The following is an 18,467-nucleotide window of genomic DNA, read 5'->3' on the forward strand; positions in this document are numbered from 1 at the left end:
GACAGTTTTTGCTTTGAATATTTGTTAGAGATAAGATAAAACATAATAAAGTAAGCTTATTTTATTTTGTGCTTTGTTTCAGTTTCCCATTGTACAACATGGCTATACAAATATCAAACAAAGTATAAACGAATTGTGCTGAAAAAACCCCACATGCAATGATGTAAAATTGAGACAAGTTACACCATCAATTCATCGTATCATATTGATAAATCTTTCTCTATATATAAAACAAATCTAAAGCAAATTTAAAGAGGGTCGGAAATTCATGACCATGTTTGAATTAGATATATCTTATAGAAAAGAGGAATTCCTTAAAAATAAACAGGATGGTATTTTTTAAAATCTAAAATATCTAGCTTTTTCCAAAACTGAAATATAAATTTTACAGGAATGAATATTCTAAATATTTAGGTAGATATGCTAGGCAATTTTCTGGACATCAAACTTCCTTTAATGTGTCGATCTTTTAGTGCATTGCAGGCATATAACCACACACATATTATGTACTAAATATATACTAAAATATACAACGTATTATTGTAATATTTGTGTACTACATATCATAACAACAATAAAACGTTAAGTCGTACACATAGTGTTAACTATAAATAAGGACTCATTTTTGGGTATAATGAGGTAAAAGGGGGGCCATCAAATTAAATCTATTAGGACCCAACGGAACTTATGACAGATTTGACCAAGCCTACCCTTAATGATCACCTGATGATATCCAAAGAATGATTCCTCATTACTTCTGTTTACATATGTTCACAAATTGCACGATTAAAAATCTAAATATGTCATTAATGAAATGTATTAAACTCCAGTACCAAATCAATTCACAGCGTTTTTACAGGCAAAGGTGTTAGAAAAAGTAACTTAAGTTTGTACAATAACAGTTTTGAGGTACACTAGTGTCTTTATAATTAAAAACAAATGGCTTAACCCGTGCTTCCTTAAGATACATTGTATAAGTGCGGAACAAAAGCTGGAAGTTACTTCTACAAACAATACCTTCTGACTATTCTAATTATGTTTATTTACAAAACAGAATGTGTACAAAAAATACACACACAAAAAAATACAAAAAACCAACAAACAAAAAAAAATTGTGTTTCGATTTTTTTGTAACACATAGTTATCCATTGTCAATTAACCTATTTGCAATAGATGACATGAGAAGAGCAAAGAATATAACCTTAAATTCAGTCATACGTCATTTTTTACATGAAAATTGAGTTTCACAGAAACCTCTCCTCACTTTGTTCAACTTTAATTGCATCTTTTATTCGGTTTAACTCTTGTCTTGAAGCTTTGATCACCATTCCTGTCGTTTGGCTGCTAGATCTTGAATGCGTGAACATCCTGTTCAATTCCTTTCTAAATAACTTTCCTGACAACACATATATGCAGAAATTGATGCTGTAGTTTATATAGGAAAAAGTGGAAATGACTTCGGAGTAGGGTTTCAGACGAAAGTACAAATAGATACCTTCTATTGTGTTCATGTCTACAACAGCATACAAAATAATAGATATTATAAGCAAGGGAAGCATTGTTACAATGTATGTAAATGATATTGTTAGCAGTGTTGCTGTTGTTTTGAAGGAACGCTTTCGAAAGACAGCTCGCGACTGACACATGTTTGATTTTCCTCCATTGCTTCTTTCGTATATATCTTTCTGGATTCGTCGAATTTTTAGCAGAACTGAGAAATTTCCAATAAGGACTACAAAGAAAGGAAAGCCAAACATCAGCGTAAACATGTATCCGTATATGTGCAAATTCAAGTAGATTTCTCGGTGTTCCACATACGCGCCACATCTTGATCCGCTCCTGCCGAAGAAGGAAAAGCGAAAAAATTGCGATAGGGAAAGGATCAGAAAGAGGCAGGATATAATGGACACCGCACCCGACTGCGTCTTCAGAGGAGTCTTTTTAAAGGGAAAACAGACGGCTTGCAGTCTTTCTAAGGACATGCAGACAATCAACCAAGCTGACATGAGGTAACAAATGTTCAAAGAGAAGAAGTATATTTTGCAGCCAAAGTCGGAGAATGTGGAAAACATATTTCCGATTTCCGTGTACTTGTCCAAATACATGTTGACAAGGTCGACTTGTCGACCAACAAGGGTCAGAGAGTCGAAGACGGCCAGTGCGCACAGGAAGTGGCTGTAGGAGCGCTGTCGTAGCGACTTCCGTTTCATCACGATAAAGCACAACATGTTTCCGATAAGTCCCAGTGTAACAATGGCGGGAGTAATGTAGAAAGATATCCAAAACCCCCACTGGGGCGGTGGGTTCAGCATAGGACGGAGCCCTGTAAGACAAAAGATTTATCATATCATTGACCCATGCCAAGCTATCATAAAGGTTGGATCGATATACATAAATGTATATTAAAACAAAAACTGTCAATCGTCGGCCCAGGACGAGATAAATATTACGTGATTTTCTTTCCACTAGGCCACGAATTGTTTTCAACGATTCCGTTTTCAATTGAAGTTTTGCGGCCCTGGAAGATTTGTTGAATATTGTACTTTGAGAGTAGCTAATCATAGTATTGACCTTTTAACATCGATTGCTATTGATACATGTAACTATAGAACATATACCTATTAGGTTAACATATTATGCTCTTGAATTAATCCCATTAGCCGCGTGATGACCATGGTCAGTATTTGAAAAAAATTGTGATTCTCTTCATGTCGTTTTAAAAATCTTCACCTCGTTTTTTTTCGTTAACAAAGAACCGCAACTCTCTATATATTTTGTTAAGCTCACAAAGCTAGTGTCTTATCTTTTGAACCTTGATCAGACTTATCAGCATGTCAAAAGTAGTCTGTCTAGTTGAAATTTATTCTTTTTCCAAAGCTATGTATGTTTTACATATTTTTCGACAAAAAATGTTTCATAACACGAACGCATGTTACTGTACAAGTACTAAAATTCTTTGGGAAAAGACACTGTCTTAAGGAACTGAGGAGGCATTGCATTAAAAGAAAATTGTGTAGCATCAATTTGTGATTTTTTACAGTAAATAGATGTTGCTTTCTTATTAGAGCTTTTTTTCTTTAAAACATTTTCTGATAAATGGTCTTGAGCACTGGAACAAAAGTGTTAATTATACAAACTTTCATAAGGTATTGATATTGTAGTCATTTCAAAACACGATGGAAAGTAGTCCTGTTGTTCACAATCCCACCCACATCTATTAGAGTTATTAGTAACAAAAATGTTCCACACTTTGCAACCATGCAAGATTACGAAAGATTTTAAAATTATTTAAATGAAATAAATTGTTAATTAAAAGATTTTGGACTGTTACAAAACAAATCATGAAAACGTCCGTAAATGACAGAACTCTTTTAAGAGTTAAGATGAAATAAGTCCCCAAAACTCCGCTCGCATTAATTCATTTTATTTACTAAGTCAACTTAAAACTAAAGTTGATTCTTAAAACAACGATCATTAATGCACCAAAAACACATGTTTTTAAATAAACGTAGACTGAATCGAAATTTTATAAAAAAATATCATTACAATAGAAGAATTACAAAATTATTTCAAAGATGTTTTTGATCATACTACATCAAAGCAATATGTAGTTGTCTGCATATCTAAACGTTGATCACCATTAACTTTACGCTAGAATGGACTGTTTAAAATTTTCACGATATCGGAGTACTCGAGATATCAAAGGTAAAATACTTAAAAATTAAGGGGGGTTTGGACTTACAAATCGTTTCGGCATATCCATTGTATACGAGATATTAGTGTTTGAGATATCGAAGTTCAATTTTATTGCATTCGGACATATTTTGTTGCATGGAGAATAAAAAATTACCGATTTGAAATACTAATTTTATCCCGTGATTATCTCTTACCAATGGAAACTTTTACTAGTTTGTAAGACATTCAAACCAATTCGCTGATATATTTTAAAAACAAAACCGTTTTGCACAAAATATATTGAGCAAAATGGGTCTATCCAAGAATGACCAATTTATAGTATATAATAAAGAACAATTATTAGAAGCAAACAACCAACAACATCCCACTCCCCTCCTCCGAAAAAACTATGAGAACCAACAAAAAATATTCCAAAAGTAGGCATAAAAACCTTAAACAAAATCATAAAAAAGTCTATTTTTGCAAAGAATACAAGGACGCAAATTAAAAACCACTCACCAGAGTTGTTCGAAATGTTTTCCATGTTAAACCGAATCCTTGAGTCTTCTTAACAGCAGGGATAAAGTGATCAGTTTAACAGAAGCAAGGCAATGACTCTTATCCGATCCTTGCTCAAGATTCTTCTGATTCAGACTGAGGAGTTGGCAGCGTCTTTATAATATAAGGTCACAAATGACTCGAGTGTGAAATACAAATGCCACTCTGATTAATGTTAATCGTTGCATAATAAAAGGAGATAACGCAAATAAGATACATAAGTTTTCAAAATGAATTATTTCTATCCAGATGTTCAAAAAACAAACCTTTTTTCTCGTCTCACTAGCATGCATTCATTGAGAAATGAGGAAATGAAAATGGTTTGTATGAATCTATAAAGTAAATTCACACCATACTCGCTCATGATCTTTGAAAAATGTCTGCTCTTACCTAGTTACATTGTTAGTACATGTAGGTGGTTAAATTTGTCAGGTAACGACTATTTACCTTTTTAGGTGGTGCATTACACCTTCAAACGGCATGTGGTCACTTCACCTTGAAAATGGCATGGTGTGATAACGAATATTGTTCAAATTCGTACATTTAAAGAAAAATATGCAAAACATGAGCAGAGAAAACACGGATCATTGAGGGGAGAGCATCAACTGCTGACCAGTTCTTAAATTAGCATATTAATCATAGGATAGTCACAGGACAATCTTGTATGAATTTAATTTAATCTAGTACTACATTTAATTATATATGCATATGTACAAAAGCCTCGGGCATTAGATTGAAACGGTTCAGAAACCAAGTATTTCATCCACTGAGCTGTGATGATACACAACCAACTTGATGAACACAAATAATTAAAAAAATTGAAATCGCCAATTTTTGACGTAGTGTTTTCCGGTGTTTAGATCTTGATTTAAAGATACACCACAAAGGGAAACTTAGGTTTTAACGAAATATATATATCAAAACCTGATAAAATATACATACCATTTGATGTAAAAATAAAACGCTTTATCCCCCAAGTATCGACCTTTTTGTACTAATCCTGTTTCAACTTTTTTTGTTCTTGGTAAACATCTAATCAATTCCAATCAGATCCAAATTGATCAAAACACATCATACAAACTACTGTTTTAATAAGAGGATGTTACCATAAATCAATATTTTTAAATACATTGCTTTGATTGAATAGTTGCCTTTATACAATTATCTAAGTTTCAAAAAGAGACACCACCAAAAGTAAAAAAAATCGTTCTGTAGTCAATTTTATGATATTACATTTTGTTCAGAGTTAATCAATGCTATTTTGATTAAGGTTTACATTGTTAACCAGTATTATCCAGATTAAACCAAACTAGCTTCATCCAGCATACACTAGATATTAACCCATATGACGCAAAACCAAACCATTAGGCTAGACAACTAAATGCCAACGCAAGACTGGATGATTACAAAATAAATACTGAAAAAAACCCAGTGCACAATTAACCCTTTAACAATCCATGTATAAGAGTAAATAAAAAAAACAAAACGTGAATTTAATGTTTTATATCATTTCCATCGTGAGTTTTTTTTTTGTTTTTGTTTTTTTTGCTTTTGTTTTGTTTTTGATGAAAATCAACTGTTTAGTACATGATTTTATTGAACATAAATACAATAAAGAAATGTAAATGCATAAAGTTATCGTATAATTACCACATATTGCTATAATCATGCATTTATATCCTGCATGTCATGAAATTGGAATTTTTACACGGCGAAAATGTAACAGCGTTTTCATTTTTTAAATAACTATATTTGAATAACATTTGGATATGTTGTATTTTTATCTTTATTAAAAGAAAACTAACAAAAACGTTTAAATGTTTGAAATAAGCTTAATTTTTTTTTTGCAACTTAAAAAAATGAATCAAACTTTCGTCGGAACATAAATGACATATTTGGACTTGGATGTTACACATAAATGAGAAATATTCTACATCTGGTGCTTTATTGGGATCAAGAATCTTGTCATTATGCTGGAATCGATTTGAAATGTAAATAAAAAAGGCAGTTAGCGTGTAGGTTTAAACATGGAGAAAAAAGGTGTATACATCATATTTTGTCTAATTTTGATACATTTTTTATTACACATTTTTATACATGATTATTTTATTCGAAAAATATGCATATGTGTAAATTGTTGATTGGAATTAAGTTAAAAATATTTGAAAATTATGACTGACTTTAAACCATTCTGTCAGCTGAATTCTAACTTCAGGTCTTGAACAATATTTGTGCAGACCCATGCCATTTAGTCACCATTTAGCTACATCAATCAACTCACATTTAAGTCATTTGCTAAACTTTCTATAGTGAAGTGATGTACATTCTTGCAGGGATACCGACAATACATCTTTTTAATCTGACAAAATTAAAAAATGACAAAACAATGTTCCGAATGAGTGATTGATAGGAGAGAGAGAGAGAGAGAGAGAGAGAGAGAGAGAGAGAGAGAGAGAGAGAGAGAGAGAGAGAGAGTGTGTGTGTGTTATAGCCAATTTTACATTATATACATTTTTCCGGATTGAGTTTGAATTTTAGAATATTCCGGATTTCCGGATTTGGTTTTGTTTTTAGGATTTTCGCGGGGAACGAGCAGTTTAGATTTGTTCCTAGTCCCTGTGCTGAACACCATTTACATTTACCATGTTTACTATGTTTGCTTCTACGAGAGAAAACTTCTAAGTCGGTAAGTTAACATGAAATCTGCTTGTGTATTGTTTTGTGCAGAAAGTTATGTATAAACGATAGATATAAATGTGTAAACAAAAGTGTTCAACTGTGAAGATGTATTTTTAGTAACATGTTAGAATGTTGGCACAAGGGATATATCTAGAATGTTATACAAATTTAAAGCTATAAGTATCATGGTAGCATGTTTCTATTGTATGATATATCGGAATTTAAGGTTTCATTGTTTGGATGCGATGTTTTGTGCACTCTACCATAGGTGTACATATATATTCATTTTGAATTGTGTAATTTGCTAGTAGTACGAGTTTCGTTATATTTGCTAATTTACTAGAGTATATATATAAGTGAAAGTATTGTTTACAAGAACAGGGGCATATATATTTACTAGAGTGATATTTGTCATATGCTGAGTGTGTTTAGTTTGTTTATTCATATCATCAAAACTTATGTATGTTTTCTTTGTTTTTCAAGTTAATCACATCTAGTCACATCATGTGTCATTACACCAAGTCACGCCATCATGTCGTAAATCATCATTCTAGTTATACAATGACTGAATAAAGATGTGCATTAGCAACAAGTTGACTCTTCCTTGATGGTAGTCAGTACAGAGAGAGAGAGAGAGAGAGAGAGAGAGAGAGAGAGAGAGAGAGAGAGAGAGAGAGAGCGGAGTGGTATCCAATAATTTAGTTTCAACAAAATTGCGAGACATTTTTTGTCATATATCCTGTTCAGAAAATTTTTTCTCTATCAGTTCCTGAAAAATAGAGAAACAATGACAGTATAACCAATCTTTCAATTCCATTAGCGTTAAATGGCTAAAGAACAATGACTAATAAGTTACAAGCTAAACGAAAAACGTGCTTCCGTACCAACGTCACAGTCAGTTGTTATCAATATTGTGAACCATTTGAACACATGTCTAGACATGCATAATATTTCAAACATGTGCTTACATAGTTGAGAAATAAATGAAATAGATTAAACAAGTGGAACTAGATTTATGTTTATTCCTTTATTTTACGTTTTTTGTCATTTATTTTTCCATTTTAAAAATTCCAAATCAAAATGCATCTAATGCATTGTTAAACCATGATTGAATGTAGAATGTACTCATAAAAAAAGTATAATCCGTTATGGAATGGAATTTTGATTAAAAAAAAAGAACGCAACTTAAGTTTAAACTTGACTGAATACATGTTTATTCAAATAACAAAATGTTTTTGTCTGTAATGCATGAATTTAATTAGCTAAGAAATACAAATCTCAACCCGTGGGTTAAATCAAAGTTGCATACATAATAACATTGATTTGAATATCCAAACTCTGTGTTAAAAACAAAAATAACCAGAGACGTACTCAGCAGAAAGGGTGCTCGATTAAGTTCGTCAAATTTCCTTTAGCTGCAACATAAATTTTGGCGAGGGCTCACGAACACCAGCTAAGCTGAACGTATTTCTGGTTTCTTCCCAAAATTCCTAAATTTTGTTTCATTGCAAGAACCCCTAAATCCTTTTTTAAACTTTTATTTGATGTACATGTTTTAATGTACTTGTAATACATTTATTGATTGCCAAATAAGCCAATTGCCCTTTGCTACCTGCCTGCATCAATGAAGAGTTGAATACACTTTTGTCTTTAAAACACACAAAAGGTATCTGATCAGTGATCAACTCACCAATATCAAATTATTGCTAAGGAAATGAGGGTAACAAAAAACTAGTTATTCAATCATACCAAATCTATCAATGCTAAAAGAGGGAAAAATAAGTCCTATTATTTAATCAATGATTAATATCTATATATACATGTAATAGTAAGATGGCATCTTAATCATCATTTTTTTCCTCTTTGTTGTAAGGAGACTTATTCGTCAAAAGATTAGTTGTCAGATTGGCCTTAATCCATTGCATACTGTTTTTTATTAAGAAGGATAACATATTTACGCTATAAAATATGAGTATTTATTCTCTACATTTTATTTTGAAAAAAAAATCAGCTTTTTAAGGAAATCAATATAGGTTTAAATGACTGAGAACATTCAACCCTTTAAATAAAAAAGTAATTGCTCTTGTAGACAGATAGATTTGTTGCATCGTTTATAATGGCAGCATGATAAGCGTGTCTTTCCCCGTTTCATTTTTAAGAAAAATAAATGTTTGAAAAGGGGGTACTGCCGACCAATAATTAATTTAATATTAATTAAATGCCACTATAGTGCAATGAATACAAGAAGTCTAGGACTATAATAATATCACCATTCATTTTCTTTTAAAACTGAAAACTAATTAACAAAATACTTAGTTTTTGGAAAAATAATAGAGAAATTCAGACTGTGGTTATTTTAAAATTAAACAGGACTATCAACAGTCTTGATTGAAGTCAACTTTGGTTGATACATCAACGTTGTTAGCAAAAACATTCTACTTTCATTGGGTCGAATGCTGACTGACATCGTTCATTCTTATTGTCACACCATAAATTATTAACTTTTTGTCTACGGTTTTTTCCGTTTTCCCGAATATTACAAAGAGCGTACATGGGATGTAACCGGTCAGCAGAAGTAGTGTAAAAGTACCCTTTCTGGCGCAGATACCTAACATAGGAGCTCCACAGCGGGCTGTGGAGCCGTATACGTCATCAATCACCATGGAAACCGAGAATGCAACGATGGGTTCTATAATTAATCAATAGGGCTATTGAAATGGGGACTATGGGGTTTGCTGACATTTGATAAGGAATTACCCCCGAAGACAATGATGTATTAAATGGAGGTATGCGTCAGTGACCTTGTAGTACGTATGGGGGGTAAAACATTGGAGCCCTTTTGTTTGGGGGTAGGGGCCGGAATTAAAGGGGGGATGAGAGGAGAGGTGTTTAAAAATATGACATGAGCGTGGTAACATTCAATAGGGGAGACGGGGACCTGACCGAGTAAAAGGACAACCCCAATACAATAGTGTATTGTGTGGAGGTATACTAGTATGTATAAGATCACTGAAGGGAAAGGTGAAACATTTTACCTGAGCGTAGCAATACGGAAATGAGGTTTAAATGTTGGTGTTTTAAGATAATCTGGGTGTCGTATAAATCGATACTGAGAAGAAACTCATACAAAAAAATTACACAAAATGAAAGGACGCAATTTATGTATTTTATGTAATCAATCAATTAAAAAAAGGGTCTATAACAAATTTTCATATATACATGTATATATAGTGGCTTCATAAATCTTATCTCTTTTAAATAATGAGTTCATTAACATTAGTTGAAACTCATTTAAAATGCATGCAACGGACACTTGAGTGATACGCGAATCAGATCATTCAAAATTAAAGAAAAAAAATCAATCTGATATTCGTCACAACGATCTTCTTAATTAACGTTGATGTGTCATTCATTATACGAAGTTCATATAATTTTTGTTAGAGTGAGGCCTTATTTGTTATTAGTCAATAGGATAGAGAAAAGTGGAGTGGGGGAGCAGTTGACTGACATGTGTGAGCAAGAAAACCGCCCTATAGCTACCTAAAATTTTGTACACCTAAACACAATGGAAAAGGTATCAGTCGGAGGACAGATGAAGTCACTTTTTTATAGGATAATAATATATAACTATAACTATTAATATTATAACCCCCAAACACACAAGGCTATTGTGTGCGTAAACACAATGAGGATACGAAACAGGTATAATTATGACCCCCGAACACAATAAGCTATTCAATGGTGGGGACAAAAGAAAATATGCGTCATTGAACTTTACAAAGAGTAAGGGGAAGGATACCTGAGCGTAAGAAAGAATCAATACTTGTTTTAAAGCACCAAACGTTATTAAAAAAAATTAATTTGTTGAAATTCGTTTAATTAAATAATTATGCCTTCGGATAAAAATGAAACAAAGACAATATCATACAATAAAGTCCGTTAATTTCATATTTTTTATTTTTTAAGACAAACTAAATACATTTTTTAAAATGTTAAACACAAATAAGAACATTTATATTCATTTGCTAAGATACTTAGTATGTATGTGAAGATAATTAATCAACTTTTAAACAAAAAAGGGGTTTAACAATTTTATAACATCAATAAATTTCCATCGTAGCGAAATTATTTTGATTGTAAAACGTGCGTTTAAAGGACCCTTGAAGTTTATACTTTTGTAAAAATGCATGCAATAGAATTTAAAACTGAGACAGTGTAGAATGCAGGAAATAAAAAAACGATCACAGTTTAAAAAGAAATAAATCTGAAAACAACGTGATTTCATGTCAGCAATGTATAAATTAATAGACCTCAAATCTCATAGTCTGAAGAGAATAAAAGGAAATCATTGACCGAGCACATTGGACCCCTGAATACAATGGTTTATTGTACAGCAGGGACAAAAAAAAGAAATATTCGTCATTTAACTTCAAGAAAAGCAAGGGGAAGGTCCCTGAGTCTTCGGGGATACTGATCAAATGTATTTCTTTAAATAAAACACGCATTGATTTGTTTTAAACTCCTGTTAAATATAAATTTTTTTTTTAGGTACATGAAATGTTTATTTTGTTACCATGACTGTTATCTTTGATGTTTATCAACATTTATCACAAAGGGATTTTAATCAATTTGAACAGACTGAATAAATTGATTAATATACTGTTTACATCGTCGCTTTAGAACTGCCGTGATATGACTGTTCAGACAAACAAAATAACGCGCATTTAAAAAAAAAAAAACTGCTAGGAACATGAAACACAAAAGCAATAATGACGTTTAACATGACGTTTTAAAAGTAACCAATCGGATTATGTTGTTTTCTAATGTTGCCATGGAAATTGTTCAATATAAAACTATGAATTGAAAAGGAATCAAATCAAACGCATCTCGTCTTTGGAATAACAAACAGTTATATTATCGAACGAGACTGCATTCAGTTACAATGTATATGGAGTGGAGCATTAAATATCCGTGAGGTAAGAATCAAAATATAAACTATAAAGAGATGTAGCTGTAATTCATAGTTATTTCAATGCGTATTCTAAAAAATATTTTTTAAAGCATATAAATCATTTAAGAATAGAAATCAAGGTGATTCATATATAAATCATTTAAAAATAGAAATCAAGGTGATTCGTTGGCGCATCAACCCCTTCCCAAAGTACATTATTTAATGCTTTTAAAGTTTGTCATTGTGTTCTATTTGTATTTGATTGCATACAAGGGAAAAGATAATGTTGATGATGTCAACTCATTGTAATTCTTAATTTATAGATTAATATGCCTGCCGAGCGATTTCTTTGTGAAGATTGCGGAAAAAGGTTCACTAGAATCTCAAATTTACATCGACACCAGAGAACTACACATGGGTGAGAACTTTCTCATTGTCAGACGTGTGGAAAACGCTTTAATAGAAGGGATAGCTATTTGCGGCATCTTAGACTCCACTCCAGGCCTCAGGATCATGAAGCAATTTCAGACTTAAGTCAACATTTCCATCAGTCATAAAATAATGTTTTATCATAAAATGACGATTGAAATTTGTAATTAACAACATTATATCAAGACACTTTTAATAGCATTTCAATTTTGTCAGTGTTTTTAATCAAGAGGCATTAAGACAGTTTATAATTTTTGACTTAAGTCCAAGTTTGCTTCATGATCCTGGGGCCAGATGTTTAGGTCCAATATCTCAACAAGAAACCCCTCCTATAAGCTCTTCGTTACAGGACCAGGACAACAAAGAAAATGTTAATCCTAACCATCCAATTCAACAGGGTGGAGGAGATCCATCTAGTGACATAAAAGGTATTGTATGATTGGTTATATTATGTTGACATGCTTTTTTTGTTTTTACATAGAGAAGTCAAGAAATGAACATGTATTTTTTTTTAAAACTAGATGATGACGCAGATGATGCCTGCATCAGCGAGGAAGAGGCTATTGAGGGAAATTTAAAGAAGATATCGTTAGAGGCCACTGACAAAAGCAAATTTGATCCTATAACATTCCTTAAATTAAAAGAAGAGAACATACGAAGAATACTGAAAGAAGAGCTAGCCAAAAGAAGAAGAATTAAATTTTATCTAACATTACAAGTTCGATTTACTAAGACCAGAGGAGATCAAGTGGAAACTGCTGAGCCCTTTTTTCATGGACTCTGTCACATTGTTTTCAAAGAAGAAGACATTGAAACTGCCTTAAGAGAGAGTATTATGAAATGTGTAAACTCTTTTCTTGAATACCAAAGAGAGGGTAGTAACTGGACGCTGGGCAAGGTTCTGGGAGTCAACATTCATATCATCCAATATGACCCGATAAAAGGTTCAAGTTATCTCCCATTACCATCAAAACTTGCGAACAAAAAGGCAATCATCAATATTCAAAATTCTGATCAAAAATGTTTCATGTGGTCAGTGATAGCTTCCCTCTATCCAGTGGCAAAGGATCCTCAGCGCGTCATCCAGTATGTTCAGTACGTAGACAAACTTGATTTCACCGATGTTCCGTTTCCTGTCAAAATTGGAGATATTCCCAAATTTGAAAAGAAAAATCAAATATCCATTAACGTCTTTGGCTTTGAAAAACAAGAAATATTCCCTCTTCATTTAACGAAAGAAAGGGGATTACGTCACGTGGATCTTCTTGTTATCAACAAAGGAACTCGTAATCATTACTGTTTGATTAAAGATTTCGATAGACTTCTTAATGACGGTCAAAAAGGAAATCAGTTGTTTCATTGTCACTACTGTCTTCATGGATTTACTAAAAAACGTCTCCTTCAAAATCATGTGATCTATCGTCAAGTACACGGTGCTCAACGAACGAAAATGCCCACAGAGGAAGACAAATGGCTAAAGTTTACCGATATTTCCAAGCAACTCAAGGTTCCGTTCGTGGTTTATGCTGATTTTGAAAGCATTCTTGAAAGACATTATGGTTGTCAACCAGATCCTAACAAGTCGTCTACCATAAAACTAGCGAAGCACGTTCACTCCGGTTTTACGTATAAAGTTGTTGGAGTCTCACCAGAAACAACAGAGAATCACGTTACATACCGTGGCGAGGATGCTGTTGAAAAGTTTATGGATCACATGGTGAAACTCGAAGAAAAGCTTGTAAGCATATTACGTAATCCAAAACCTATGAATCTTTCTGATCAAGAGTCTGAAAGTTTCTTGAAGGCAACTCATTGTTGCATCTGCAAAGATCAACTCGGAAATGACACTGTACGAGATCACTGCCACGTTACTGGAAAATTTCGAGGTGCTGCTCATAGTTCCTGCAATTTAAATCTTAGATTAAGAGAGAGAATACCTGTGTTCTTCCACAATCTCAAAGGTTATGATGCTCACCACACCATGAGTGTTATCGGCAAATATAAACACAAAAGGATTAATTGTATTCCTCAAAACTATGAAAAGTATATAGCTTTTTCGTTAGGTAATTTGGATTTTGTAGACACTTTTCAGTTTATGTCCACATCACTTGAAAAACTCTCCATCAATCTTGCAAAAGAATGATTGCATAAATTTCCCCATCTTGAAGCGTACGTCACGTTCACTCACCCGGGAAATAAACAAATGAAACTACAGCTGCTAAGCAGAAAAGGAGTTTACCCATACAGATACATTAACTCCTTTAAACGTTTTGAAGAAAAAGCCCTTCCACCTCAAAAAGCTTTCTTTAATGATTTAGATGGCAAAACTGTTTCCGATCAAGAATATTTTCATGCGCAGTTGGTTTGGGACGTGTTTAAAATTCAAGACTTAGGTCTATACCATGATCTGTACATGGAGACTGATGTACATCTCCAGTCTCCACATCTCCGATGTGTTTGAAAACTTTCGAAGTCTCTGTCTTGAAATGTATGGTCTTGACGCAGCCTATTTTTACACAGCACCTGGCTTGGCTTGGCAAGCCGCGCTAAAGATGACAGGTGTCGAACTTGAACTATTAACCGACCCTGATATGCATCTTTTTATAGAAAAGGGTCTCCGAGGGGTTATTGCTATGATTTCTAAGAGATACGCCAAAGCTAACAATCCATATCTAAATGACTATGACCCACAACGCTCCTCTAACTATCTGATGTATTTAGATGCAAACAATCTGTATGGGTGGGCTATGTGTCAACCTCTTCCCACTCACGACTTTGATTGGTTAAGCAGCGACTGCATCAAATCTCTTCAGGTCAGTTCTATTCCATTTGAAGGGGACACCGGGTACATATTTGAGGTTGACATGGAATATCCTAAAGAATTACACGACGACCACAACGATTACCCTTTAGCTCCAGAATCCTTCAAAATAGAACAAGACATGTTATCACCTTATCAAAAGGAACTCTTAACAAGACTCGGGATGAAAGAAGGTTACTACACAAAACTGATGCCCAATCTGTTTGACAAAGAGAAATATGTGCTGCACTATAGAAATTTGCAACTATACCTCTCATTAGGTATGAAATTGACCAAAGTCCATCGCGTTCTGTCCTTTAAACAAAGCCCATGGCTTAAAGCCTACATTGATTTCAATACAACCATGAGAAAAACAGCTAAAAACGAATTTGAAAAAGACTTTTTTAAGCTAATGAATAACAGTGTCTTTGGTAAGACAATGGAAAATCTACGAAAACGAGTAGATATTCAACTTGTTCATAATAAGAAGAGGCTCTTAAAGCTTTCAGCCAAGCCTGGCTTTCAATCGTTCCAAATTTTCAACAATGACTTGGCTTCTGTAGAACTAAGCAAACAAAAGTTGATTCTTAATAGACCAATTTACGTGGGATTTTCTATTCTTGACCTGTCTAAAGTTTTAATGTATGATTTCCACTATAATTACATCAAGAAAAGATATGAAGATTGTGCTTCTTTGTGTTTACTATAGAGATGTGTATGTTTACTTCAATGTATGATGTAGATACAAATTAAAATAGATTCAATGAATGACTGTCTTTTTTCATTATTTTACTTTGTCAAACATAGGACCCCGGGGGTGCCGCGGAAACTATGATTCCCGGGGACATAGATCCCGGAGACATTGACTCCGGAGTCCAAAGACTTCGGAGTCCAAAGGTACCGGGGACATTGTCTCCGGAGTTCAAAGATCCCGAGGACATTGACTCCGGAGTCCTAAGATACCGAGGACATTGGCCTCGGAGTCCAGAGAGATTTCATTTTTTGATATTTTTAAAATAAATTAAATACGAAACTGAACAGCCAATCAAAACGAAGATTAGTTCTCGTATTTAATGTGAACCTTTGATATTATTTTTCTCATTATTCTTGTGGATTTCAAAGGAGCAACATGTATACCTGCAATTTGTGCTCTAACGTTTACTGTGGTTTCATCAATATTCGTTGCATACCAATTTTCGTGGATTTCGTTGTTAAGTTGATCCACGAAATTAAATGTTCATTGAAGTTCAATTTCAACTAACATTTTGTATTGATTGGATCATTGGCCACGAAATTACGTATCCTTGAAACTGTGGTTTTTAGAAAATCCACGAAAATTGATACCCACGAAAATTAATGAAACCACAGTATGTGTGGCCTGATAGTTTAAAAAGGCACTTAAAATATAAACACGGATTTTATGAATTCAGTCTAGCTCCACAACAACAACAACAATAACAACAACAACAGCAGCAGCAGAAAAAAGTGTCTTTACCACCTCTACAACAACAAAAATAAGAGGGATACTCGTTACCACAAGAAAGGTTTATGGCGCCTCAACAACAACAACAACAGCAACAACAACAACAACAACAACGAATGACTATGTTTTCACAACAACAACAACAACAGCAACAGCTGTCTTTGTCGCCGCAACAACAACAACAACAGGGCATGTCGACACAACGTCAACAAAATGACTTTTTCTTTCAACATCCATTTACAGCTAATGTCTCAGGACCAACCTGCTCGGGAAAAACTTATTTTGTAAAAAAGTTGCTGCAAAATTGTAAGACTAAGATTGTCCCGGCTCCAGAAAGAATTTTGTGGCTTTACAAGCGTTGGCAACCTCTATATAATATCATCAAATCTACAGTTTATCCCCCTGTCAAGTTTATACAGGGTATTCCAATAGATCTAGAGCAAGATTCGTTTATCAACCCTAGAACAAGAAATCTTGTGATTTTAGACGATCTGATGTCGACAGCATCAAAAGACTCTAGAGTAAACGAATTATTTACAGAAGGTAGCCATCACAGAAACCTGTCAGTCATGGCCATTAACCAAAATTTGTACTATAACAAAGATCCTACTCAGAGACGAAATTGCCACTATTTGGTGATGTTTAATAACCCCGTAGACAAGCAGCAAGTGATGACATTGGCTCGTCAAATGTATCCAGAAAACTCTCAACATCTGATGAGATATTTTAAAGAGGCCACCTCAAAACCATACGGTTATCTATTGATTGATTTAAAACCGACAACTCCTGAACATCTGCGCCTGCGCACTGACGCCTTGGATCCTATAAAATTCGGTTCTGAAGAAAATAATACTTATTCTTTAGAAAACCCACCAAGCGATCAAGAAGATCAATCAGAAATCTATCATTCGAATTCCAAGTCTCACCCAGAGCAGTTGCAAATTTTGGACTCTGAATATACTGATTCAAAAATGCCGTCTTGTGATGATTGCAGTCTTGTCTTTGAAAATATGCACGATCTTCAAAGACATGTTAAAAGATGGTGTCCCGAAAATCCCGCATTAAAACGGCATAATAACGATATAGAAATGGAGGAAAACCAAGAAACTGCAAATTGGATCCCATTTGAACAGGAGGAAACGGAGGAAGATGATGAAGATGACCATGAACATGAAGTTTTTAATGTTCTTATGGATAAAGCAAGAGAGAGCAATGAAAAAGAATGGAATCAAAAATATGATAAGTACATAAAAGAAGGATTAAACCGAAGAGAAGCTGAAGAGAAGACAGATAAAAAGATGAAATCAAAGGACATACAAACGTTTGTATCAAATTACGCTGCACTCATCCAATATATTCTTCAGCTAAGACATGGATCCCTTCATGCCACTATAATGGATGATGTAGCAGAATTTCAGTCAAAGGGCTACAGTGAACACAAGTCTATTATGATGGCCCTGCATAAGAACCGACATCTCATTGACGGAATCTGGGAAGAAGATGATGATAGTGCGATGGAATCCGAAGAATACGATGATAGCGAAACAGAAGAGTCCCAAGGCGATGATACAGATGAAGAGGACTGAAATTATTAAATCAAATTACTTACCATTGTTGTATTTAAAATGTCGTATGAATTACAAAAAAAAATGTGTAGATCGATCACGTGATTAAAGAATTTAAATGTATCATCTTTTTTTTATTGTTCTTCATTTCACGGATGACATTCAGAGACGTAACATGTCTTGGGAGGATTATCTTGAGCAAGTTTATTACAACCCTGTTAAAAATCCTTCCCTTTGAGAGGTCATAATAGTAGACTCTACCTGTCTCTCCTTTCGATACCTCCGATGATATGGGGTTGGGGGTATAATATTAGAATCAATATGTCA

General features: G+C 33.7%; 3 protein-coding genes across 3 annotated transcripts; 2 read left to right on the plus strand and 1 right to left on the minus strand.

Annotated features, from left to right (window-relative positions):
• Window positions 1-60: 60 nt before the first annotated feature.
• LOC128173391 (G-protein coupled receptor daf-37-like) lies at window positions 61-4,313 on the minus strand. The gene is made up of 2 exons (XM_052839065.1): window positions 4,195-4,313; window positions 61-2,323 (listed from the first exon to the last, which is right to left on the minus strand). The coding sequence occupies exons 1-2, from the start codon at window positions 4,217-4,219 to the stop codon at window positions 1,245-1,247; spliced, it is 1,104 nt and encodes a 367-aa protein (XP_052695025.1). The 5' UTR covers window positions 4,220-4,313; the 3' UTR covers window positions 61-1,244.
• Window positions 4,314-12,376: 8,063 nt separating this feature from the next.
• LOC128173998 (uncharacterized) lies at window positions 12,377-14,721 on the plus strand. Its single transcript, XM_052839648.1, has 3 exons — window positions 12,377-12,381; window positions 12,557-12,720; window positions 12,814-14,721. Exons 1-3 carry the CDS (start codon window positions 12,377-12,379, stop codon window positions 14,433-14,435), a joined length of 1,791 nt encoding a protein of 596 aa, XP_052695608.1. The 3' UTR covers window positions 14,436-14,721.
• A 1,970-nt stretch (window positions 14,722-16,691) lies between these two features.
• Window positions 16,692-18,161, plus strand: LOC128173999 (uncharacterized). The gene has a single exon (XM_052839649.1). It carries the CDS (start codon window positions 16,692-16,694, stop codon window positions 18,159-18,161), a length of 1,470 nt encoding a protein of 489 aa, XP_052695609.1.
• The last annotated feature ends 306 nt before the right edge of the window (window positions 18,162-18,467 follow it).

The sequence above is a fragment of the Crassostrea angulata genome, chromosome 2, assembly GCF_025612915.1.
Source record: "Crassostrea angulata isolate pt1a10 chromosome 2, ASM2561291v2, whole genome shotgun sequence".
Taxonomy (NCBI): Eukaryota; Metazoa; Mollusca; class Bivalvia; order Ostreida; family Ostreidae; genus Magallana; species Magallana angulata.